Below are 27,732 nucleotides of genomic sequence, written 5' to 3'. Positions count from 1 at the left end.
TAATGAAAAACAAGTCTATTAATTTTAGACGATTGATTTCTGTTTTCAGTTTATGAAAAATTTAATTTTTTTTTTAATGCAAATATTTGTTCGTTTAAGGAAAACCGTAAGAAACTGGTCGAACGCGAATCCATCTCGTGTTAAGGAAAAACATGGCGTCGTCCATAGTGTCGGCACTTCGTCTAAGTCGCTCTTCAGCGAGGAAATACTTCTCAAATGTCTCTTACATGAAAAATGGTAAGCAAATTAACCTGGTTGAAAATTTGTTGATTTTAGTTTCTTGCCATTTCGATTTAAAATAAGAAATATCCATTGAAAATTGGTTCATGCAAATGAATGTCTTAACCAAAATAAATGACCTCTTCTTCGGCTCAAAGACGAAAATAAGGAATAGTGAAAGATCTCCCTTTTTTCTTTTTTTTTTAAATGTGGACCAAAAATGTATTAAGTTTATTATTCTTTTGTGTGTGTGTTTATATAGATATTACCCTCTCCCTCGTCATACACACAACATGACTGCCGGTATTGGTTCTGTAAAAGCTGATTAGTTGCAGGCAAAAAGCGACCACACAAAATGAAACCCGGGTTCCTGGAAGTCGTGATAACAGTTTATTTTGTTGGTAAAAGATGAGTTCGAAGACGTAAACCTAATGCGATAAAAAAAAAAATGTGGGGTTGTCCCTTCATAATACCCCTGCAACTTATGCCCCCTACTTCAAAGTGGTACTTGTGTGCCTTGTTTGGGGTGAAAATTGAATAATAAAAAAAAAACAAAAAAAACTATACACATAGATTTGAAGTTGTCAAAAAACAAATATATCTATCTATAAAAGTGAAAGTGTCTGTCTGTGTACATTTCCCTACACAATAACTCTGTCAATTTTCAGTCTACAGACTCGAAATTTGATATACAGCGTATTGAGATTTGGGAAAATCTTTGTAATCCGTTTGAAATTTAGCTATTAAGGGGCCAAAGTTCAACGATTTGTCCTTTGAGAACTCTACCAAATTCAATTTTAGGTATAAACACTTGAAATTTTAGATATAGGTTCCTTGGGCATGGATCTAACTTAATAACTTGATTTGAGCCCAAAAGAATAAATGTTTAGGGATCATAATAGGGGTCAAAGTTTAAAAAAGTTTTGGTACTCATGCATAGAGTGAGCCGTGCTGAAATAATAACATTATTATTTAAAAAGCCATTCTTAACATGGGGAGGTGAAGGTGTTTTGTACCTATTCTGTACTTTAACTTTATATCATGAAACTTTAATTAAACGTGGAAATACGATTTAAAAAATAGCGCGGATCACTCTCTGCATTAGCACCAAAATTTTACCTCTGCGGTCTCTACCAAATTACTTAGACAATTTCTGTTCTAAACACTTGAAATTTTACATAAAGGGTATTCAGAGATAAGGCAAGCTTTTTAATCGGTTCGAGTGAAAAATTAGAGCTACCAAGGGGTCAAAGTTCAAAAGGTTTGACATTTGCGGTGTCTAGCAAACTACTCAGCCAATTTTGGGTCTGAACATTTGAAATTTATACATAACGTGTATTCAGACATCCGGCAAGAATTTTAATCAGTTTTGGGGCAAAACTGTGGCTGCCAAAAAGTCAAAGTTGAAAGAGTTGACCTTTGCAGATTCTACCAAATTCCTTTGCCAATTTTCGGTCTAAAGACTTGAAATTTTAGATGTAGGTAACTTGGACATGGGTAAAACTTTTTATTTTGATTTGAGACCAAAATAATAAATGTTAAGGGGTCAAAATTGGGATCAAAGTTTAAAAAAAACTTGACCTATGCAGTCTCTACGAAATTACTTGGACAAATTTTGGTCTAAACATTTGAAATCTTACATAAAGTGTACTCACACATAGACCAAGTTATAAACAGTACATCGGGCCCGAGCAAAGCCGGGCTGGACTGCTAGTAACAAATGTTATCAAAGGCAAGATAAGTTACTCTTCTACTTAACTGGATAGTCTTTTAGTGTTTTTATTTAATGTAACATGTTTATTCAGCTAGAAAAAGATACAATGTTTACCGATGTATTTGAAAACTGCAAATGGCGGGGCACTCTCTGGTGAACATGGTAAGTTTGAAAAAATGAGTTAAAACTAAAAAAATACACAAAATACTATTAAAAACCCACCGAATATGTCAGCCTATGTTACGCTAACATATATTGATCGAGTTTCTAACAATATTTCTTTTTAGTTTTAACTCATTTTCCCAAATTTACCATGTTCACCAGAGAGTGCCCCGCCATTTGCAATTTTCAAATACATCGGTAAACACTGTATGTTTTTCGAGCTGAATAAACATGTTACATTAAATAAAAACACTAAAAAATTATCCAGTTAGGTAGAAAAGTAACTTATCTTGCTTTTGATAACATTTATTTGTTATATATTTGTTTTTTTTTTTGTTTTTTTTTTTTTTGTTTTTTTTAACTTTTTCGAATTTGTGTATAGTAATACAAACCCCAGATTATTATCGAATGGACACTAATTTACCAAATTAACAAAAAAAATAAATAAATAAAACAAAAGTCAATATTAAATATTTGTAGGGGTGCACACTTTCTAAAGCGGCGATTACCCATTTTAGAACCACTCAATATTTTTAGGCCAAATTTCACAAATTTAGCCCTTTTTAAAGCAGTTTGTAGTCCGGTGGGAAGCAGGCAGACGGAACAGAGTTCCACAGGCGTGCAGTTCTAAGAAAGAAGCTTTGTTCATGGAATCCGCGTTTTGATTTAGGCACAGATATAGAGTGGGGGAAATTTTTTCAGCTAGACGGGTGTTTTTCGTGAAAGATTGGCGAGGGGGGGGGACCAGAGATTGGAGTTCAGACAAGCACCTGCTATGGAAATAGCGATAAAACAAGGATAGGCTCGCAACGTCTCTTCTGTGGGAGAGAGGTTGCAGGGTAGAGAAAAGGGCATCCACCACTAAGCCACGAAGCCACGAAGTCTATTTTGTACTCTTTCAAGGCAGGATAGGCTGTTTTTAGCAGCTCCTGCCCAGATATGGCAACAGTATTCCATCCTTGGATGTACTTGGCTTTTATATAGATAGAGAATTGCATCAGTAGTGAGATATCTTCTGGAGCGGTAGAAGGATCCCACCATCTTTCCAGCGACCTTGGCAACAGACTTGATGTACATGTTCCATTTCAGATCAGGAGTAAAGGTCAAACCCAGAAGCTTGTCGAAACACGGGGCCTCACCCAGACGAGCGCCATCCATCACAATTGATGCCAATTGGGGATCAGAGCGTTGATGATGTAAGGATAGGAGTTTGGTTTTGGATGCATTAAAGGTAACCAGCCACATCTTCCCCCACTGAACCACGCGCTCGAGATCAGAGGAGAGAGAATCAGAGAGAACTTTGTCATTTACAGCCTTTGATGTGTTGCCGTAGATGGTCGTGTCATCAGCATAGATGTCAACGAATGATTTAAGTATGTGTTTAGGGAGGTCATTGATGTAGATCAGGAAGAGAGTTGGGCCCAGGATTGACCCCTGAGGGACTCCAGCATTTATATTGCAGGCCTCCGATTTTTGTCCATCTACCACTTCTCTTATGAGCCTATTGGAGAGAAATGACTTAATGATTGAGAAAACATTTCCAGTTATACCGTAGCTGGAAACCTTGTGAAGTAGACCCTTATGCCATACCTTGTCAAAGGCCTTTGATATGTCAAGAGCAATTGCCCTAGAAAGGAAGCCTTTGTCAAGAGATTCACTAATCCTGTGGGATATAACCGTCAGCACATCTGCGGTAGATCTTGCAGAATGGAAACCATATTGTGTGTCGCTAAGAAGGTTATTCCTGCTGAGGTGGTTGACTATTTCTCTATTTAATATGGATTCCAGCAACTTACTCATAACACACAGGAGACTTATTGGTCTGTACTGAGAGGGAGATGACTTATCACCTGAATTCTTAAATACAGGGCAAACTGATGAGGTCTTCCAGGGAGTCGGAAAGCACTTCTCCTTAAGGCAGCGCTTAAATAGTTTCGTAAGTATGGGAGCAAGTTCTGGTTGAAGATTTTTTAACACTTGGATGCCATCAGGGTCAGTTGCTTTACTGGAATCTAGGTTCTTGATTAGCTTGGCGACCTCATGCACGGATATTTGTATGTTACCTAGCTTGTTCTGTGTTATAGGAGGAAATATGGGGAGTTAATGGCTTTCGTCGCATAGGATAGAATTAGCTGCAAAGTTCTTTGCAAATAGTTTGGCCTTGTCTGACGCTGACGAGATGACCTCTGGTCCATTGATAATGGTTAGGATAGAACGCACACTTCTGTTCAGGATCCTATTTGTTATAAACTGCAGAAATGTCTAACAATCTTTATGCCATAATCTTGTGTTGGGATGTTTAATCGGAATTAGGAATCGAAAACATAGGAATAATTCGTGCCTATTTTCCAATGTCAAAAACGATTCTTTTCATTGTTTTTGGTAAAAACTTAATTTTCTATTCTATTAATGACGAAATGATAAATATTTGTTGATTTTAAAATTAAAATCTCTATTAGTATATTTCTACATTCAGGAAATTATGTGTACATATTTCATGGTTTTTGTGGTAATTCCCCACCCACCCCCCAAAATATATCTATATTTTAAAATTTAAAAGAATCAGAATCTGTAATTGTATCTGAATCGAAAAATTGGAATCGTCCCATCACTAATATATATGATTACTTCATTTAATCATAAATTAATATACAAAGATATAATTTTATGCATAAATTTTTCAGTGTTTACTTCAACAGTGCTCAATACATAGATAGAGCTCGGTAGTAAGTTATGAAAATATATATGGCAATTAAGCTACACAGAATATTCTGCATTTCATTCTTGTGAGAATTCGTTAGGCATGAGCCTAACGAAGTCTCACGAGAATGAAACACGGAATACTCTGTGTAGCTTAATTGCCATATATATTTTCATAACTTACTATATATATATATATATATATATATATATATTATTTATAAAATATAATTATTTTTAAAATATAATTATCCACTGACATGTGCTTCGTCGTCCACAACTTATCAGAGTGGCTGAATCTAGCGTGGTTAAAAATCGGCACCTCGCCGGACTACTAAATGTATCACTTTTACGTAGATGTATATATATATATATATATATATATATATATATATATATATATATATAAAGTAAATTTTTGGTACAACAAAATGGAAGGAGAAATTTCAGAGGAAACATAATTTAATTTAAATACCAAAAAACAAGAAATGGGCAGGTGAAATTAAAATTTCCTTAAGGCCTTATCGTCTGACCCTCTAAGAGGAAACGTCAGAATGATAAATTAAAAACTAAGAAAACGAATGAGGGAAGAGGGGAATTTTGGTTTCAGTTGGAAGAACAGTGAGAAAAAAAAAAAAAAAAAAAAAATTCTCACTGTTCAGGTGGTTTTAAATCAATGAATATCTCCAACTGCTGTTTCAGAATCTTTTGTCTACACAGGCTAGGTCGAGAGTTGTTAATAACTAACGCCTCAATGATATTGAGATGATAGTTCGACCTAGCACTGTATAAAACAGAAAACCACCCATCGGAATATTGATCGGCACACCTATTTATACTCAACAGGTGATTGCCAATGGCGGACTCATGAGCTTGGGAGTGCCCGGATGTTCTCGAAACCTGGTGTAGTCGAATATCCCAAGGGATATGTTGGGATATTCTCATTTCTAATCTTTGGGATGTTTTGCCAACGTAGTCAGCTCCACACTGACAAACGAATTTATAAACAACAGAGTTCTTTTGAATGGTTGGCAAAACATCTTTACGAAAAGAAGAGAAAAAGGTTCGAGTTGTGTAAACTACTCTAAGCATAGTAGCTGGAAAACAACGTTGAGTAGCAGAAGAAATCCTTTTAACAATATGAAGGCCATCAGGACCCAACCATGGTAATTTTAGATAAATGGGACAACGTGATGGACCAATATGTTTACCACTATTAAATGTAGTAATTTTACGTTCAATAGTAGATTTTATTATATTAATGGGATATCCATTATTAAGAAAAATATTTATGATTTCACCAAGTTCCGTATCAAGACGGTTTGGTGAACAAATCATAAGTGCACGATGCGTAAGAGCGCTAATGAGGTTTATTTTTCTAGACTGAGGGGCAAAAGAAAACCAATTAAGATAGAGCCCTGTAAATGTAGGTTTTCTATAAACAGAGGTCTCAAACGTAGTACCAACTTTAGAAACACGAACGTCGAGGAATGGGAGAGAGCTACAGTCTTCAACCTCCATAGTAAATTGTAAAGATGGATGCAGGTTACAAAGAAGACGAAGAAACTGTTCAGCTTCGCTCCGAGAGGGAAAGCATGCAAAAGTATCATCAACGTAGCGTGTGTAGAATGCTGGCTTAGTAATTTTGGAAAATAATTCGTTTTCCAAAAATCCAACGAAAATGTTGGCTAACGAAGGACCAAGAGGGCTACCCATAGATATCCAATCAATTTGACGGTACATAATGTTGTTGAAACTAAAGGAGACTGATTTAGTAGCAAGTTCCATCAGTTCAACGAAAATTCGTTCAGGAAATTGTGGAGATTTTAAGGGGCCACGGTATAGATAGTCAGCACAAATACCAATGGTTTCATCCAAAGGTATATTAGTAAAAAGACTATTAATGTCAAAGGAAGCCAAGAACTAGGTATTTTTAGATAAAGGTAATTTTTGTATCTGAGATACGAATTGAAAAGAATCAGAGATACAATGGACCGAATAAAAAGAAAGCACAGGTTTAAGAAGATCAACCAGCCATTTACCAAGTTCGTGTTGTGCAGAACCCAGCATAGATAAAATGGGTCGCAAAGGAATGTTGGGTTTATGGACCTTGGGTAAACCGTACATTCTAGGCCTTTGAGAACCGATGGGTCGGATTCTATCATAAATCTCCTTAGAAATAAATCCGCTTTTATGAAGTTGGAGAAATCTTTTCTGGATTTTTATTTCCATACGAAAAGTATCATCATGGCTTAAATCACCCAAACGGAGAAATTTACTTTTATCGTCCAAGATTTGTAACATTTTGGAGATATAATCCGTTTTGTTAAGTATAACAACGCCCGATCCTTTATCCGGGCGAGAAAGATAAATGTCGGGATTAGACCTAATTAATTTTGCCGCTTCAAAATGATTTTTCTGCCAAACAAAATCACTAGATTTAGTATTTATGGCAGAAAACCTCCGACCTAATTCGCCCAACTGAATTTTAACACTAGTTAATTCATCAGTAGAGATAGGCGAATGGTGTTTTAATTGAGTATACAATAATTCAATTTCACTAAATACTGAGATTTTATCAACAGAAGGGGGAGGAATGCAAAATTGTAAGCCAGCAGATAAAACAAATTCTTCTGTATTGGACAAAACATGAGAAGAATAATTAAATATATGTTTATCCAAATTTGTTATAATCCCAAACTTCTTAGTAATTAAATTTTTTAAATATTTATCATAAGAAGAAGTACATTTAATACGGGTAAAATTATCGCCGATGGATAAAAACCTAGAAAAACGGAGTTTATCAAAGAAAGATAGTTCTTTCCAAACCGTGGCCCAAAGTAAAAGGTGTTTACTACGTAACGAATTATATGTATCAGAATTAAACAGGATTTCATCTTGTAGGAAAACACGTTGAACTACCAATGTATTTCTACATTTAATTTTAGAAATACGATGGCAGATATAACCGGGAGCAACATGATTTAGGCGGCAAGATTTAAGAAATTCCATCCTACACTTCAAAACGATTAACTTATTTTTAATACGTATAACTTTGTTTAACGTTTTGATAAATTGTGAGTTGTACCGACCTCGAAAATATGTAAGTAAATTTTTGGTACAACAAAATGGAAGGAGAAATTTCAGAGGAAACATAATTTAATTTAAATACCAAAAAACAAGAAATGGGCAGGTGAAATTAAAATTTCCTTAAGGCCTTATCGTCTGACCCTCTAAGAGGAAACGTCAGAATGATAAATTAAAAACTAAGAAAACGAATGAGGGAAGAGGGGAATTTTGGTTTCAGTTGGAAGAACAGTGAGAAAAAAAAAAAAAAAAAAAAATTCTCACTGTTCAGGTGGTTTTAAATCAATGAATATCTCCAACTGCTGTTTCAGAATCTTTTGTCTACACAGGCTAGGTCGAGAGTTGTTAATAACTAACGCCTCAATGATATTGAGATGATAGTTCGACCTAGCACTGTATAAAACAGAAAACCACCCATCGGAATATTGATCGGCACACCTATTTATACTCAACAGGTGATTGCCAATGGCGGACTCATGAGCTTGGGAGTGCCCAGATGTTCTCGAAACCTGGTGTAGTCGAATATCCCGAGGGATATGTTGGGATATTCTCATTTCTAATCTTTGGGATGTTTTGCCAACGTAGTCAGCTCCACACTGACAAACGAATTTATAAACAACAGAGTTCTTTTGAATGGTTGGCAAAACATCTTTACGAAAAGAAGAGAAAAAGGTTCGAGTTGTGTAAACTACTCTAAGCATAGTAGCTGGAAAACAACGTTGAGTAGCAGAAGAAATCCTTTTAACAATATGAAGGCCATCAGGACCCAACCATGGTAATTTTAGATAAATGGGACAACGTGATGGACCAATATGTTTACCACTATTAAATGTAGTAATTTTACGTTCAATAGTAGATTTTATATATATATATATATTGAAAATAGCAACATAAAAATGTTAATATAAAGATTTGAACATAATTTACATTTTGTATTTTTGAAAAATAAATTTTGTAAATTTTTATTTGACCTCAGTTATATATATATATATATATATATATATATATATATATATATATATATATATATGATAGCATGAATAGGTTAGCTGAATTACTCTGGAACAAGAAACTAGGTCCAATATCTGGAACATTTTTGTTCTTGTTTTTGAAGAGAGGTGAGATTTTATCAACATGGTTTTAAATACTGTTTAATTTTTAAATCCCCAAAACAATGTTTCATAGTAAATTGAAGATCCCAGAAATAACATTAGGATTAATGTTCATTCATGAAAGCAAATGGATTCAACGATTACAGGAAGTTATTTGACTTAATAGCAAAATAATTTTTTCCAACAATAGATTTTTTAAAAAAGATTTATTTTTTAATATAATTTTAAAGATTAAAAGGTCCTGGATATGACCTAAAACTATATCCAATGGTGAGGCCCCACCTTGCGGGCCTTGGGGAGTGTGGAGCCACCCTTTAATTGCCATTGCTCCCAGGTCCACTCTGACCTGGAGTGGTAGTACCTGTTTGGGCCCCAACTATGGGTTAAATAGAATCTGACTTAAAAAAAAATATACTCCATTAAAAATCAATCCTCAAAATAATTAGGTTCGGCATTAAATAACCTGAAAAAGGTTGATATGCCGTAAAACAAAAACAACCAACTAACCAAAGATTAAAAAACTTTCCAGACTGTAAATATGAGAGTGGATTAAAGAAATGTTGAAAGATATGAAAAGCTTAACAGGTGGGGGTGGAGCATAACCATATAAAGAAAATTATATTGGTGTATATGAATTTGTTTATCAGTTCAATAAGAAAAAAACATCAAGGGTTATAAATGCTTTTTATGCCGAGGCATTTCGAAGGCATCCCAAAAGTAATGCCTCCTATTTTCTTGTTTCACCAGGACAGATCAGGGAGATATGCAAATTGCATTGTTATGATGACTGAATTTATGGATTCATGACCTGAACGTTTCATCTCCCTGTTGCTAGATATTGACAATGTGAAATTAAAAAAGCAACCTCTCACAGATGTGCATCAGAAGCAAAAATACATTATTGAATTCCTGGCAAAAATGCGTTGAGAATTGTGATGACTACGTAGAAAAATAAATTCTACAGCATAAATGGTTGTTTGTTTTAATTGTACCACTCTCGTCTTCGTAGCTCTTCAATTTTTTTGAGTTCTAAAAGAAAATAGAAGGCTTTACTTTTCGAATGACTCGTGTGTGTGTATATATATATATATATATATATTTATATATATATATATATATAGTCATCCACATACAGTACTGTTTCGTTGTATCACAACTCATCAGTGTGGCTAGATAATAAAAAGGAATAAAAATGATTAAAAACTAATTAAAAAAAAGAAATAGAATGATTGTGTAGTGTCCAGATACACTAAAACTCCTCAAAAAAAAAAAAAAATTATTTGAACTTTAGATTTACAGTATTATACAATCTGTAATCCTTCGTCCGTACAGATTGTATCATACTGTAAATCTACATTTCAAATAAATATGCGTATAAATATTTATACGACAATCTCAAGTAGATAAAGAAAGCTCAATATCCGAAATAGAGTAATAATAGAAATGGAAATTTTAAATTAAATTATATAGAAATACAACAAAATTTATTTATATATATATATATATTATATACTTTGTGTACAGAAAGTTGTTAGTTGAGACAGATCATTATTACCGTCGGTTTCAAGCCCGATAATAAGGCCCGTTTAAGGTATCCTTATCAAGCTCTCTTCAGCCAATATTCGTCTATCTTATAACCGACGAATATTGGCTGAAGAGAGCTTGATAAGGATACCTTAAACGGGCCTTATTATCGGGCTTGAAACCGACGGTACCAATGATCTGTCTCAACTAACAACTTTCTGTACACAAAATATAAATACGCTCTTACAATTTGGATTTTCCTTTTAATTGAGCACTCTGCTGGAATTCTTTTTCCAAAAAAATCTAATCAATTATATATTATATACTGTATAATATATATATTATAGGTGCTTATGTCAACGGATCATCAAATCTAAGGGAGGTAACCAGCATAAACATAGCAAAAATAAGCATATTTTGCAAGATATAATTTGGGACGCTGAAATAATCAGTAGAACAATGAAATAATGTTAAACGAAAAAAAATGATTGGACACAAAAAAAGAAATTTGTTTTTCTTTATTTTAGGTAATCAATCAGCGTCATGATGATTAAAACTTTTTTGAAAGAGATTTTGAAGTATTTAAACTGCCAATAATTATTATTATTTATATTATATATTTATTTATTTATTTATTTATTTTACTATTCTGTAGTTTCATTTTGCAAGTTATAATTTGGAGCGTATAATAATTAACGTGCACAGAACAACGAAAATAGAAAACTTTTTTGAAGGAGATTTTGAAGTATTTAAACCGTCGATGTAATTTTTTTTTTTTAAACGAAAATAAAAAATTAAGAAATAAGAAATTTGTTTTTCTTTATTTTAAGTAATCAGTCATTTCTGTCTATGATTAGGAAAAAATAACAACGTTCAAAGATTCTCCACAAGATAAAGTGTTCGGGGTTTTTTTTTGGGGGGGGGGTCTCTTAAATAAGGGAAGCATTTTTCTTTGACTAATTGGACAACAATTTCTTGGTTAATTAACAAGTTTATTTAATTTTTGTTCATTAATTAGCATAGTTTCATTGTAACAGGTTGTTTACTTTTGTTTTGTGTAATACGTTAATTAATAAGTTTAGTTTGTTACTTAACATGGTTATATTTTTGATTAACTTCGCTAACTTATTTCCTTTTCATAAACTGCTTCAGCAATTTCCGGAACTCGGCTACAGTAATCGTGTAATCTTTTTTTTTTATATTTTAACATTCTTTCATTGTTCTACTGATTATTTCAGCGTCCCAAATTATATCTTGCAAAATATGCTTATTTTTACCATTTCTATGCTGGTTATCTCCCTTAGATTTGATGATCCGTTGACATAAGCGCATAATAATAATGTCTATATCTATAAAAGTGAAAGTGTCTGTCTTTCTGTGTACGTTTCCGTACACAATATCTCTGTCAATTTTCAGTCTACAGACTCAAAATTTAATATACAAGGTAGTGAGATTTGGGAAAATCTTTGTAATCATTTTTCGGACAGAAGTTTGGCTGTTAAGGGGTCAAAGTTCAACGATTTGACCTTTGAGAACTCTACCAAACTCCTCCGCCAATTTTGGGTCTTAACACTTGAAATTTTAGATATAGGTTCCTTGGACATGGATCTAACTTAATAACTTGATTTGAGCCCAAAACAAATGTTAAGGGGTCATAATTAAAAAAAATTGACCTCTGTGGTCTCTACTAAATTACTCAGACAATTTCCGGTCTAAATATTTGAAATTTTACATAAAGGGTATTCAGAGATAGGGCAAGCTTTTTAATCGGTTTGGGTCGAAAATTTGAGCTACAAATATATAAATTTATGTATGTATGTATGTTTGCATGTCTGCCTAAAAGTTTTGTCAGAGGCGGCAGATTTTCACAAGATTAGTATCGTTTGAAGCTCGACCCTTCAGACGACAAATACCGGAAAATTGGCTAAAAACATTAATTTCTTCACCCTCAACTGGGCACTTTTCTTCAGGGAGGGAGTCGCTTTTTTCGCTGATATTTTCGAAAGTCATCCCCTCTTTTTGATTGTCTAGCCTTAATTTAAACATACGTCACTTCCGGTTTGGCGGTGGTCGTAACAGCAAAGATGTCACGTTTTTTTCCTGTTCTTTTCCTCCTTCGCGGTACAGGTTCGAGCCTGCCTTCCTACTACCACTTCTTTTTTTTTTTTCTTGCTCAACACACGCCTCCAAACACCCGGGCAACGCCGGGCACCCATGCTAGTATATTATAAAAAATAGAATTATTTTTAAGTTTATTAATTTTATCCTAACAAATAAACGTTGAAGTATTTTCACTAAACATTTCAATGTCGCAAGTAAAAATGAGAATGTTGCGTTAATTTGCTATCTTTTTTTTTTTCTTTATCTTCAGAAAGGATGGATAGATTCCCCCTCGTCTCTTATTATCATGCCAATGAAGCCTTCAAACATTTGTGCGCTCATCGTCAAGCTGAAGCAAGGCGAAGCATTTTGATTGGCATCGGCAGCAAATCGGAGGGAGACTTTGTCTACAGACATTGCGAACAATTTGGAAACATAAAAACAGCGCTGCACTTCAAAAACAAAAAAGTAAATATTTTTTACGTTAAAAAAAAAATTCAGTTTTTGTTTGTTTTACATTGCATGAAATGGCTTGTTCAAGCATCGTCCACCACGTGTAACATTGTTCGGGAACCGACATGTTGTATGCTCAGTTACAAAGTAGATAAAAAATGAAAAAGAACTCCAACTCGCTCTTTTCTGTTGCACGGGAAGGTGCGTATGGGTTATCTGGAAGATATGCTCTATACTAGCACCTGTACTTGCTGTCTGAAAATTCTTCGTTCAGACTCTTTTTTTTTTTTTTTAAATTACATTTTCACCCCAAACAAGGCACATTGCCACTTTGGTGTAGGGGGCTACTATCAGGGGCAACAGCTACTGGGGTACTATGTAGGGATTTGGGCAGCAAGATGTCTGTTCACGTTACACTTGAACTTCTGCATGTCAGTACAGTTGGGGAAGCAGAATGGAATTCCAGAGTCTAGCAGTTCTGGGGAAGAAACTACTGGAGTAGAAATACCTTTTACATCTAGGGATCTCTACTGTGTGAGGGTGGGATTTAGCTGCCTGTCTGATTTGTTGAGGGTGTCTACGTCGTGGGGGCACAAGAGTCTGCAGTTCACCAGAGCATTTACCATTAAAATACTTGTAGCAGAGGGATGCAACATTTCGTTGATGGGACAGAGGCTGAAGCTTAGATGCCAGTTCAGGGCCTATCAGATTGGCGACTCTCTTTTGAACCTTGTCTAGGAGTGAGAGACTAGTAGCAGATGCACCAGCCCAAATGTGACAGCAGTACTCCATACATGGGCGAATGGTGGCCTTATAGAGGTACAGGATACTTTCGGGTGTTAGTAGCTTTCTAGCACAGTAGAGAGAGTCTACCTTCCTTCTTCGTAACAGCCCTGGCAATGCTTTCAATGTAATTGTTCCAATTCATGGCTTTAAATTTACAGGGAAGATGAATCGGAACAAATACATTGAAGACATTGTCAAGGTTGCTGCAAAGAGGATGGACTCCTTCTACCTTACTAGAAAACTACTTGCACTTGAGAGTATCCCATATCTTTACAAAGCCACCATTCACCCATGCATTGAGTTGCCACGAGTCTTTTTCTCTCTCTTTCTTAGACAGAGTCCAAAAAAGGGTCTCAAATCTAATAGGTTCTACATTATCAACCAACTTCCAACCCTCTGTCCCATCACCACAATGTTGCATCCCTGTGCCTATTTTACAAGTATTTTAATGAGATGTGCTTTGACGAACTCATAGCATTTGTGCTCCCTCGATGTAACTACTCCTGACTAACCTGACAAGCAGCAAAATTCCACCTCTTCACTATCGAGATCTCTAGATACCGGAAGATATTCTACTTTAATAGTTTCTTCCCTTGAACTGGTAGACTTTGGAATTTCTTCCCGGTTTCCTACTTGACTTTACTGCCATGCAGAAGTTTAAATGTAATGTGAACAGACATCTCGTTGCTCAACTCCCTCCATAGTGTCCCTGTAAATATGGTTCCAAAGAGTAGTCCCTTAAATCTAAATGGCACTGTGCTTTGTTTGGGGTGAATAAGAGTTTAAAAAAAAAAAAAGGGTGCTTGTTAAGAAAGAGTCTATAGATTGATTTTTTAAAAAACTTGTAATGTCAAAAATGGTACGAAAAATCATCAAATAGAAAATTATTTCCAGTTAAAAGTAATTTTTATGGAAAATTGGGTGAAATTGCATTTTCCCCAGATGTAAACATCTTTAAGATTGCGAATACAGTAGACATAATTATCTCCCTTTTTAACACTTTAATGGCGGACACTTTTTTTTTGTTTAAGACCATAGCGATGGACCTTTTTTTTTTTACTAAAAAACAATAACAGTTATTCTACTCGATGAATTTTCATAATTTTTGGATATATTACTATTTTCGACATGACAAATGTGTATTGTCGTTTTTTCTTAAAATGACATCAATTTTAAAAATCAATTTGTTGGCTCTATTTTAACAAGCCCGGAAAAAATTATGTAGGTAATAGCGTCGGAACACACTTGTGTAACTGTAAGAATTACGAGAGAAGATGGAGTTGGACACTTCTGTCATTACTAACTAGCAGAGCGTTATCACTCTCAACCAACAAAAGAGTTGTTTAGGCAAAAGTATGTAGTTTGATGTATGGAAGTGATTGTCTTCAAATCTGATGTAATATATTCTACTCCATAAATAATCAAAGCTATTTCATTCCATTAATCATTTTTTTCAATACTCCCATAATATTCTTCATATTGTTACATTTTCATCCGTGAACAATCAATAAATAAAATGAAAGTATTTTTATACATACATGCACGGGTGTTTATACATACTCGTCTTTTTCATTATCTTTATCGTTGATTTTTGTCATTTTTTACATGTTTCGTGTGTGACTGTGATCGTCTCATCTTTTACACTAAGACGGATGAGGGTGAAACTCTAGTCTTGCACTTCTGATTTGTTGGTTTTCATGGTTCATGTGAGCTACGACATTGATTGACTGTGAAAATATTTTTTGTCTTCTCTCATCAACCCTGACTATATCTCATTCCTCGCATTGTGATAGCCTTCTAAATCTCTACTACAGAATATATATATATATATATATATATATATATATATATATATATATATATGATGTGTTCGGTGGAAGAACGATGTAAGCTCCATTTTCTGTATGTAGCTATTTTTGCTCGTAATTTTCTATTTTCCAGAATGATTTGAATATTAATGCAACCCTTTTCCGGGACACCTATTTTTGCGAAACATTTTTTCTTGCTGGAACATGGTTCTCCAAGTCTGCGTTTTCATACAATTCATTTTGAAGAGCTACTGACATTGTCATCTCTACTATTTCGCTTCCGTTTTATTGTTTCTCTTTCCCACTGGTCAACCTTCATATTTGAAGAGGCTTACAAAATTAAATTTTTTATATGTTCAACTTTAATGAACAACAATGATGTTTGTGCTCGTTGATTTGCAAGTTTGAAAAAAAAATTAAAATAAATAGAACATAATTAGGTAGAGAATTTAATGAAAATCTATGGTCTCAAGTATCCACATTTTAACAGACGTATATCAAATATTCAAACACTTATTTTCACATAAATATTTTGAATTCAGCAATGATTTTGTTGTGATTAGATTTTCCTTGATATTTTATGAGGTTTGCGACAAAAATCTCAAAATTTCAGCTTTTGGCGTTTACATTGTTCTTCCACCAAACGCGTCATATATCTATTTATATATCTACTATCTATTTATCTATCTACTATCTATCATCTATATAAAAGTCACTTTGTGTGTGTGCGAGTTCCTTCATCATACATTCCAAAATGGCTGAACCTATCTTTTGCAAATTTCACACAAAAGTAATTTATATGTCTGGCAGTGTTCTTAGATATGTTTTGTACAGAAATTCATCCAATAAGTATCAAAAAAAAATCCAATCTTACAAATAGTCTTTCATCTCTTATAGATAAAAAAAAAAATTTTGTACAGGGGAATATTTTATGTTGCACCAGTGTAACCTTGGCCAGTGTAATGTATAATATTCCCCTGTACAAGTTGGTTTTTTTTTTTGTTTTTTTTTCTATAAAACTATTTTTAAGACTGTCAAGCCCAAATATCAGCTGACATGATATTGCAAACAAACACAGACAGAATTTAATGAACGACATTATCGTTATTATTTTTTAATTTTTTTTGTATTTTAGTCCACCAGGCAAATTATTCCTTGCAATATATAAAAATCAATAGAGGATTGATTCTATAATAATGCATCTGCATAAAGTAAAATATCATGTTTAAGTGTATTTTACGACTGGGTTACGCCAGGTGTCCATCTCGTATGTATATATTAGGGGTGTTCCTAAAGTAATACCGGCTATTTTTTATTCCACCTAAGATACCAAATTGATGCATCATTGAAATTCATGGCAAAAGTCCATTGAGAAAAATGAATTCCGGAACACAAAAGGTCAGTCCTTTTAATGATACCACTCCCGTCTTCGTAGCTCTTCAACTTTTTGAGTTAAAAACTTTTAAAAAGTAGAGGACCCTTGCATGATAAACACCTATGCACAGCCATTGTTCATCGCTGGTAAAAGTGCGTTAAGAATGTTGGCGACTATGTAGAAGAAAAAAATTTTGCAGCACAAAAGGTCCCTCATTTTAATAGTACCTTTGAAGCTTGTTGCCCAGTCATAAAATCCGCTTAAATATGATATTTTAACATTATTAAAAAAAAATTGACTTGAATGCCATCAGCCAGAATGGAAACCGAAAGCAAAATCCGTAAGCATTAATTGGAGACAAACAGTCGGGAAAAAATAAATAGAAGAAATGGAGGGGGGGGGGTGCATTTTAATTTTAAAACAAAAGATACAGTTAAAAAGATAAAAAATGCCGTGTCATGGTGTAAAACGAATAAAAACGCAAAAAACGAGATTGTTGGGCTTTTTTAAAAAAGTTTAAAAAAAAAAAAAAACTTTTTATATTTATCATATGTGCGTAATGTTGCCAAGCAAATCAAAAACCTTGATTCCAGTTAAGCAACTGGCCCTGACATCATTCCTATTATAGTGCTCAAAAAGCTTCAACAAGAACTAGCTCCCATACTTACAAAGCTGTTTAAGCGTTGTATTAAGGAGAACTGCTTCTCAACATCCTGGAAAACCTCATCAATATGTCCCATATTTAAAAATTCAAGTGATCGGTCATCTCCCTCTCAATACAGACCTATCAGTCTCCTGTGCATCATTAGTAAGTTGCTAAAATCTGTATTAAATAGAGAAGTATTCAACCACCTCAGCAAAAATAACCTCCTCAGTGGCATGCAATATGCTTTCCATTCTGCTAGATCCACAGCAGATGTGCTTACAGTTATTTTTCATATGATTAGCGAATCTCTCGACGGAGGCTTCCTTTCTAGGGCAATTGCCCTTGACATATCAAAGGCATTTGATAGAGTATGGCATGAAAGTCTACTCCACAAAATCTCCAGCTACAGTATAGCTGAAAATGTCTTTTCAATTCTTAAATCATTTCTCTCTTATATAGGTTCATAAGAGTAGTGGTTGACGGACAGAAATCAGAAGCTCAGAGTATTAATGCTGGAGTCTCTCAGGAGTCCATCCTGGTCCCAACTCTCTTCCTGATCTACATCAATGATCTCTCAAATCACATCCTAAGATTATTCACAGACATTTATGCTGACGGCATTACCATTTATGGCAACACTTCAAAGGCTGTAAACAACCAAGTTCTCTCTGATTTTAATCACGTGGTGCAATGGGAAAAAGGTTAGCTAAATTTTAATGCGTCTAAAACCAAGCTTCTATCTTTCCATCAACAATGCTCTAATCCCCATCTGGCATCAATTGAAATGAATGGCTCTCATCTTGGGGAGGCACCATGTTTTGACAAACTTCTTGGTCTGACCATTACTTCTGATCTGAGATGGAACGTACAAAAAAAATGGTGGGATCATTCTACCACTCCAGTAGATATCTCACTGCTGATGCAATTCTCTACTTGTATAAGAGCCAAGTATGTTCAAGGATGGAGTACTGTTGCCACATCTGGGCAGGAGCTGCTAGGAGAGGGAATATCATGGGCAGATAACTCTGCCAGAACAATCAATGCTTAAAAAATGTCTTTCGGCAAGGAAGGTAACTTTTGGGTACAGAGTTATTTCCCTTTAAATAGAAAAATACTTGGTGCTTGTTTACAGTGTTCATCTTTTTAAACCAACGCATTTCAGGTGAAAACATTATTACATACATACGATACATGGCAAAATTAGTATAAATTACAAAAAAAGGAATGATTCAGTAGAAAAATAATTACAAGTAAAATTAGAATTTATTGAATTATCAAGTTTTATCATATGCTTTAATGTGGAAGAGGTGCGTGACCAATTCAGTATAACAAACAAGGGAGATAACCCTTGACTTAAATTAAGGGTTTGTCATCTTTCAATACGATATCTGGGAACATAATTGTAGTTTGTTTTTTTTCAAATACTTCCAGCACATCATCTACTTAGATCGTGTTCGTGATATTTGGAACTTATACTAAGTTCGATATGACACATAAGTAATAATGTTTTCACCTGAAATGTGTTGGTTAAAATATCGCCAACATAAACAAGTATTAAATATTGAAAGCTATTTATATGTACTAGCAGGACCTGTGGAAATTCCCTGGAATGAAATATATTTAATTAACGAACATATTTTGATAACGCTGATATTTTTCGTGATATTGCAATAAATTAGTTTTTTGCACAGAAAAACAGATAACACGCAGCAAATATAGTTTCTTAACATTTTTATAAAAATAGTATCCATTGTATTTTAAACATAAAACTGATCCAAATGAGATAAATTAATAAATATTCAGAAAGTAATATTGTGCTACATAGTTCAATACAAATAATAATAATCATATTGTAAAAGACAACCTTTAGTTTACTTCTTCAGTCCAACACTTCTTGGCAGAAGATTTTATTTGTGTTTTTGTGTTGTTTCTTTCAAATGTTCTCCTCTTACATAACGATTTGCTGACTTCTTTCTTCGGTGAAGGACTGTGTCATGTCGAAATTAACACTATTACAACAACGATCATATATTATTATCATGATAATTAAAATCGAAGCTGCATCAAAGGGAGATCACTCTCATATACTTATCCAGGATTGCGAGATAGTTGGTTTTTTTTGTTTTTTTTTTCTGTTTTTTTTTAAGCCAAATTTTGTGAATTTAGTATGTGCATTGAAAGGGCACAGGTGCTATGAGTTCATCAGAGCACATTTCATTAAAGTATTTGTAAAACGGATACAGGGATGCCACATTGTGGTGATGGGACAGAAGTTGGAGCTTGGCCAATAGTGCGAGACCTATTAGATTGAAGACTCCTGTCTATGAGGGAGAGACTAGTGGTAGATGCCCTAGCCCAGATGTAACAATATTACTCCATGCATGGTTTTTTTGTAAAGGATGGTGTGAGTAATTTTCTAGCATGATAGAGGGAGTCCACCTTCTTTGCAGCAGCCTTGGCAATGTCCTCAATGTATATTTTCCAATTCATGTTGCCTGTGAATGTTACGTCTGAAGGATGGACTCTCAGGTAGGGTGTTATTTGTCATGGCACTTGGTGGTTGAGAAGATTTTTATATTTTTAATTGTGAGTTGAGCCACACAGAAATTGTCTTTTGTTTGAAAAATAAATGCCTGATTAAATGGGAAATCATGCTAAGATTTGAAAAAAGTAATCTTCCTAGATTCTCTGCAGATAAGCCTTGGATGTCTCTAGTAGTCAGCTTTTGGGTGGTTGAATGATATTCACTGAGAAAGCTCAGAATCTTAAGATTTACAGTCAAAAATACATATATTCCAGTCTAAAGGCAGAGAGGGAGGAGAATCAGTCAGTTTGGGTGTGAGACAGTCAGTTGGAGTTGGACATTTGAGATGTCAGTTGTAGAGAGTGTTGACTTGTGTTTTTAGTTCGATGGAATAAAAAGTCTCATTTCACAAGTTTGCTATTCAACCTAAAAAATGAGTATCATTTATAATCCTTAAACAACAAAATAAGAACAAAATGAACATCTGTTAATTGTATGTAAACTGGACTTATCGTTTTTCTTCAGATGAGAATACTTTGCTATTGCGCTAGCAGTCGAGCAAAACGAGCAAGACAATCATGGCCAGCGCAGTGAACACATGTATGCATGTTTATAAATAGACAATCCTTTCTTTTCACGTTTGTCAATAAATCAAATCGTTTTTTTATTTGTTTTTTATTTTTTTTTGACATTTTCTAATTTTAGGATTATGTTTTGATTGAATTTGCAAATGAAGAAAATATCCCCGATCTTTTATCGACCGTGGGTCACTTTCAAAATGACCACAAAGTTCCAGCAGAAAGCCGTCTCCTTTTCCTGACGCACGTTCCCAATGAAGGCAAATCGAAAACCACTTTAGTTCATTCAACAAATGATCCGCCATTATTGCTCTCGGATTTTCTTGCAATCGACTCCGTAAGAATTTTCGGATATTTTTTTCTCTCTCACAATTTTATGCAAATGTACATTTATCCTTAGATACAAAAGAAATTGTAACAAATCTGATTGGTTAGTTATTTAGACTAAACACTATTTATAAAAACAAATAATATTATAAATTATATAAAACAATAACAAAAGTCTGTGCAATTGTCATGACTATTCCCCCGTGGTGATGAAACCTGGATGCATCTGTGTTAATTGCCATAGATATATTTTCGTACTACTATTTATATATATATATATATATATATATATATATATATATATATATTAGTACACCAAAGCTGGAGAGATCTCTCTAGATGCAGGCCTGGGCAGTTAATAAGAGAACCTTGGTTTGTCCATTTATCATGGTTCTTCTTTCGGCGTTGCAGGCAGACTCCAACGGAAAGGCAAACCAATGCAGTCAGTACCAGCGCAGCTGCAGGGGCTGCCAAAAAGATGTTGCAGAGTTTCACCATCTGTCTATCGAGACTCCAGACCGGATTTTTTGTCAGGGTTTACTCCCTTAGCCTTTGCGTTTCCCAAGGCATCCACAAGGCAGTGGGTCTATTTGCCCATAGCTGGGGGATTCTTCATGATACATAACAGCCGAGTGAATGTAATTAAAGCAAACTTCTTCCACCTTCCCTTGCTTGTTGCTGCAAATCTAAAATTGGACTATTTACCCACAGCAGATGCTGCAGTAAACCAAACTAGGTGCAAAATGCCATTGTATCAAGAGACAGAAGGTTGCCTGTATATATATATATATATATATATATATATATATACATATATATATATATATATATATATATATATAGTCTTTGAAGTTTTTAACCTTTAAAACTATACGAAAAAAATATTTTTTATCATTCGTTAAAAAAACCATCTAGTCAGTAAGTCATTTAATAACCTGCAATCACTGCATCAACTCGCTCTCGAATTTACTATAATACCAATAATTTATTTTTCAAGGGATCATCAGTTGTTTACCATAAAACACTGTTTCGGGGACTTAAAAACAAAACAGTATATTACATCATAGCTCCCCAGCAGTGTTGATCAAACACCACCACCCTTAATCTTAGGAAGAAGACATGTTACAAACATTTGATCCAATTTCCTATTCTTAATTTCAATTACTAACCTTGTCATACTATAAAAATGAATTTCTTACCTGTGCGATTCATCAATTTCCACATTTAAAATGGATACATGTTTTAATTTATCAGTCTTGTATTTATAAGATTAGGATTAATCCATTTAACTAATCACCCCCACTATGATTAGTATTTAGTATATTTACATTCTTATTTAAAATTAAATATATAAAGGTTAAAAATATTTTTACATATATACATTTTTATATATATATAATTTCTGTAGAAATATTTTCTTATTATATATCAATCCTTATGTAAGAAACTCAATGTAATTACAGAGCAATATAGAGAATAAATGACAAAAAGTTATATTCCAAAGTTCATGATGTTGACCATCTTATAATTTATTCCTTTAAATCAGTTGACATACAATTCTTGACAGTATCTGTTTTGTAGCACAAGATCAATCACAATCAGTGAATCTATTTTGTCCTTAACTCATTAGAAAAAATAGCAACAATCAATACATCAAAAGGAGATAAAGTGCGTTTTGACATGATTAAAAATCCGAAAATTAGGAGAGAAGCTGTAAACACCTTATAATATGTTTACATTGTGCCATTTTGAATTTCAAAACCTGGAACCATCTAGTTAATTGGCAGGGGGCATGATAAGGGTTAAAATTTCCCCAAAAATGTTTGTCCGTTCATTTGTTCACACTTTTTTCAATAACCATATCTTTGATTTTTTTTTTGTTTTTTAATATTGCATAAACATTAGTCATGGTGAATGTAAATTTTTTCACTCGTTAAGAGTAACCTCGTATGCTCGGCTTATTTATTTACAAAAAGCTGTATATAACCAGAAGAAAACTGATTTCAAGTAAAATTAATTACTTTTACATTAGCTTTTTGGCTCTTTATGAAGATTAGAATCAACATCTAATGATATTTAACCTTATGTCTAGAATCCTTACTCTAATTTTTATGAAAATTTATTGCATACATGATTTTGATTCTAATAAAAATGTGTCATGGTTTCAGCTTAATGATTGCTAAAACAAAATTGAAATTCAACAAATATTGCATAATCACTGACTATGAATCAAATTTAATGTAAATCTGAAATATTTGAATTTTCAAATAAATTTGTGTCCATATTATGCACTGTATAAGTCCTAATTTAAATGCAAAGTGTGGACTACATTTAGTTTTTGTTTTATACAAAGCTTTTTTCCAAGAACTGCCTGCCTGTAGAACACTGTTCTGCTGGCCTACTTCCTGGTTGAATACAACATGGTAGCCTTCAAATCCAATATAAACAAGTTCTTGTTGAGCCGTCCCCAAAAATAATCAAATTCTATCCAATTTACACTATTAACGATTACTACACTACCAACTTACTTCATTAACACTTATCCTCGAGTGGCCTTCGGGTCTTGATAAGCAGTGACTCCTAAGTAAAAAAAAAAAAAAGAGGAGAGTTTTAAAAGATTGACAGGTGGGATACAAAAAGTTATCCTCTCTTTTCTTCCGATTGCATCAGCAGATAAAATCACTTTTTAAACTTTAGTATGAAAACACCTTTCTTACATAACTACATGATCTCTGAAGTTCAACATTTGTTTTTCATTTTTTTTTCTTTTCTTCCAAATGTTTTTTTATTTTTTTTCTTTTCTTCCAAATATCAGCTATCCGACCAGATGCAACTGCTTTACGAACATTTACGATTGACAGACCTCGGTCAACGGCTTCGGTTTTTCATCTGTTCCGTTCTTGAAGACATGCTTTGCGGTTTGTTTCCTCATTGTCATATCGACCCATTTGGGTCATCCATTAATGGTGTTGGTCGAAAGGATTGCGATTTGGACATGATTCTTAATTTATGTCCGGATAAATATCAGGTGAGTTGAGTGTTGAGAAAATTTGGACAGGAAAAAGAAAGTGAATTTATATGGAAGAGGGAGAAGGAGGAGGTATGTAGGGAAGTGAGAAAAGAAGGGGGTATACTGAGGAGAGAGAAAGGCGGGGGGGGGAATATACAGGGAAAAAAGAAGAGGGAGTTATGTAGGGAAAAGAAATTGGGGTTATAAAGGGAAAGAGGGAGTTATATAGGGAAAAAAGAAATTGAGGGGTTATAAAGGGAAAGGGGGAGTTATATAGGGAAAAAAGAAATTGAGGGGTTATAAAGGGAAAGGGGGAGTTATATAAAGGAAAGGGAAAGGGGGTTATATAGGGAAAAGAGAAAGGGGGAGGATTATACAGAAAGAAGTTAGGGCATACAGGAAAAAGAGAAAGAGTATAAAAGGAAGAGGAAAAAGGATTACAATATACAGTAGAGAGGGGGAGGAAGAGAGGAAGAAATATACAATCGCAAGAGAGAGAAAAAGAAAAACAGAAAATTGACAGTTTGGAGATGAAGAGAGGAAAATAAAAATACAATTGAGAGATAAAAATATGGAGGAGGAGTGGAAGGAGTAAGAAATGTACAATAGAGAAGAGCATAGGAGGCTTGACAGGAAATCTTTTTTTTTTTTTATGAGTCATCACTTATATAGATAAGCCACTCGAGGTTAAGAGTTAATGAGATTGATAGATTGTCCATTTAATGATGGTGAATATTATGAGAGGATTGAAAATGATTAATCATGAGAGCAGTTTATGACGAGTATTTGTTAACATTAAATTTGAAGACAATCATGTTGCAGCCCAAAGGGAAACAGTCCTATGATAACATTTTCCACGGGGGAATTTTTTGCAAAGAAATTAGTTTATGTTAGGCACATGGAGAAAGAAAGAAAGTTCAGGCAAGCACATTCCATGAAAATAACAATTAAGTGGAGAAAGGCTAGCAATATCACTAAGAAAGAATTGATTTTGAATTTCTGTCACGACTAAAAAGAGTGCTGAGACAATTTGTAATTTTGTTTCTATCCAGTGCATGTCTTTTGGATTTTCCTCTTCTTAAGAATTGACTTTGTGTTCTTACTCTGCCCTTGTCGGAAGGCAATTAAATTGGGACTAGCAATAGAGAACAGAAGAGACCATCTCACTAGATTGTGAAGTTGGTTTTGAACTCTGTCCAGACTAGAAAAAGTGTTATGAGCACTACTTCCCCAAATGTGGCATCGGTACTCCATCTTAGCACGTATCTGACTTTTATATGGGTATGTACATGAACATCTTAAATCGTTTTTTTTGTTGTTTTTTTTTTAATTTTAGAAATTAAATGGCATATATACACTGACTGTATACACATTAGTAGCCTTTATATGATACTAGCAGGATGGCCCCCAGCATTCCCTGATCGTTAAATATGGTTAAATTTAAAAAAAAAAAAAAAAATGGGACATTTTCGGGGGGGGGGGGGTATTATTTTTTTTTTTTACAAAGTGTAACACTAAAGAGAGGCCACATCAGACCTATAGGGTTGATGTGACGTTTCTTTTGGTTAAAAGTAATTTTTTGTTCCCGGACGATGATCGGGTTGAAGGAATAAAAATTATTATTAATTTTTTTTTTGTGAATAAATTCTGAGCTAAGTCTGTTGTTGAAATGGTGGCGGCAAGAGTGCCTTTGTAGCGAGAGGTTAAAGCACATTCTAGACTTCAAAAGCGAAAAAGAATGCATAAAATATTTTTGATCTACGATGGCCGGAATCATAGTGGTACAGTAGCCGGAGGGGTGGGGATTTCACACCCGCAATTGGCAAAACTATGAGCCAAAGTTGACCTGTGAATTTGACAAGTTGAAAAGTCAGGTTGCTTTTGATCTAAGAGAAACACACGCAGTGACTCGGCATTATGGTTGAGAACTAAGGATAGGAAAAAAATGAATTGTCCGAAATTTCAAAACAATAAGATAACGTATCGAGAATTGTCATTTGGTGAATCAGGTCGACCGAAAATGTAAGTTATGAAATATTTTTGCTCGGATGGGAAAATGTGTTGTCCGATAAGTTCAAAGCGACAAATGCATTCTTGGTCTTTTGACGTAAACAAAATGTCTGATATAATAGAATGGCCGACAACCAGAACTTAATTCAAAGATAAACTAAAATTCCTTTGAATTATCAAAGCGAAAAGTGAGATCAATAGATAATTTTAAAACAAATAAAATCGTGTGATTTACTTTAAGTCAAAGGAAAAATAATTTTCCTGTATATGAAAAATTCCATTAGTAAGCCAGGGAGGAGTTAATTAATACAACGTGTAAGTTTGGCGTTAATTAAGGGAGGAGTCAATCCAATTTTGGAAATGGACCAATGAAAAAGGGCTCTGTCGAAGTATAATCAACCAATGAGAAAAGGCCCCGTCGAATTATAATCAAGCAATTTGATTGGTTGATGACGAACATGGGTGTCGTCATCATTCCATAATTGTATTATAAAAGAAATGGAAAATCAAAGAGTAAGTAAGAAGTAAGAGTAAGAGAACAGAAGAGAAGAGAGAGTCCGGAATCAGAGTCTCGGCAGAATCACCTCTCCTCTCTCTCCCCCTCGCTTGTTGCCTGATAACTCAACGCTTATAACGTGTAGATTACTTAACGAGAATTACGCAAAGTCCGCGATACCGACCAGGTATTTCAACAACAGAAGCTCAGTTGTAGAACTAACTGCTTGCTTGAATTAATTGTCAACTCTATGTATATGCTGTAAATACTTCTTTTATGAATTTCCGAAATATATATTATATTAACTAACCTCCGGAGTTTTGTTGCTGATGTGCGTTGATCCATATATATATGTACATTCTTTATTTGCCATTTGTGACACCGTATCCATCAACGAACACCCAGGATAACTAGACGATCCACAGAGAACAGGCCTTGAGGACCGAGCATCCGAGAAGAATCCCCAACGCCTTAACAAAGAACTCACTGGGTGACGCGACGTACTAACGGTTGGCAGACCTGGTTGCCCAGTCGCCATATCATAACTGTACCGACCAGGGTGCAGATCATAACTGGGCCGCGATCAGGGGTCAAGGACGTGTAAGCACACGTATCAAGGTCACAAAGTAGACATCACTTATTAAGGCCTCGAGGTCACTCGAGGATAAGGGCTAATGAGTGTACAGTGGTCAATGGGACAATATCGCAGTAATTGTGAATAGTGAAAATTTGGTAAATTAGATTACTTAAGGGAAACGGCTCATCAAGAACTTATTCACGTTAGACTTGAAGAGAACCATTTTGTAGTCAGCTGGAAAGCAAGAAAACGTAAGAGAGTTCCACAGGCGTGCTGTTCTAATAAAGAAGCTTTGTTCATGGAATCTACGTTTAGGTTTAGGCATAGATAAAGAGTGAGGGAAATTATTGATAGTGGTTTCAGGTGTGCGAGTGTTTTTCGTGAAAGTTTGGCGAGGAGGAACCATAGATTGGAGCTCAGATCTTTTTATTAAAAGTAAAAAAAAATTCATTGTGGGGGACACGAACTTGCACAACTTAACTTCGTAAGTGAACACATTAGGAATTGGACCACGATGACATTTT

General features: G+C 34.4%; 1 protein-coding gene across 1 annotated transcript in view; it reads left to right on the top strand.

Moving 5' to 3' along the window:
• The first annotated feature begins 40 nt into the window (after nt 1-40).
• Nucleotides 41-27,732, top strand: part of LOC145259759 (poly(A) RNA polymerase, mitochondrial-like) — a 46,108-nt gene continuing 18,416 nt past the window's right edge. The window contains exons 1-4 of the mRNA XM_080117493.1: nt 41-237; nt 12,890-13,086; nt 20,916-21,125; nt 23,931-24,143. Of these exons, the coding sequence (XP_079973619.1) occupies nt 153-237; nt 12,890-13,086; nt 20,916-21,125; nt 23,931-24,143 (705 nt within the window). The 5' untranslated portion in view covers nt 41-152. The remainder of the gene's footprint in view (nt 238-12,889; nt 13,087-20,915; nt 21,126-23,930; nt 24,144-27,732) is intronic.

The sequence above is a fragment of the Euprymna scolopes genome, chromosome 35 (genome assembly GCF_053919585.1).
Source record: "Euprymna scolopes isolate OS-2025 chromosome 35, ASM5391958v1, whole genome shotgun sequence".
Classification (NCBI taxonomy): domain Eukaryota; kingdom Metazoa; phylum Mollusca; class Cephalopoda; order Sepiida; family Sepiolidae; genus Euprymna; species Euprymna scolopes.
This window is presented reverse-complemented; position numbering and strand designations above follow the sequence as displayed.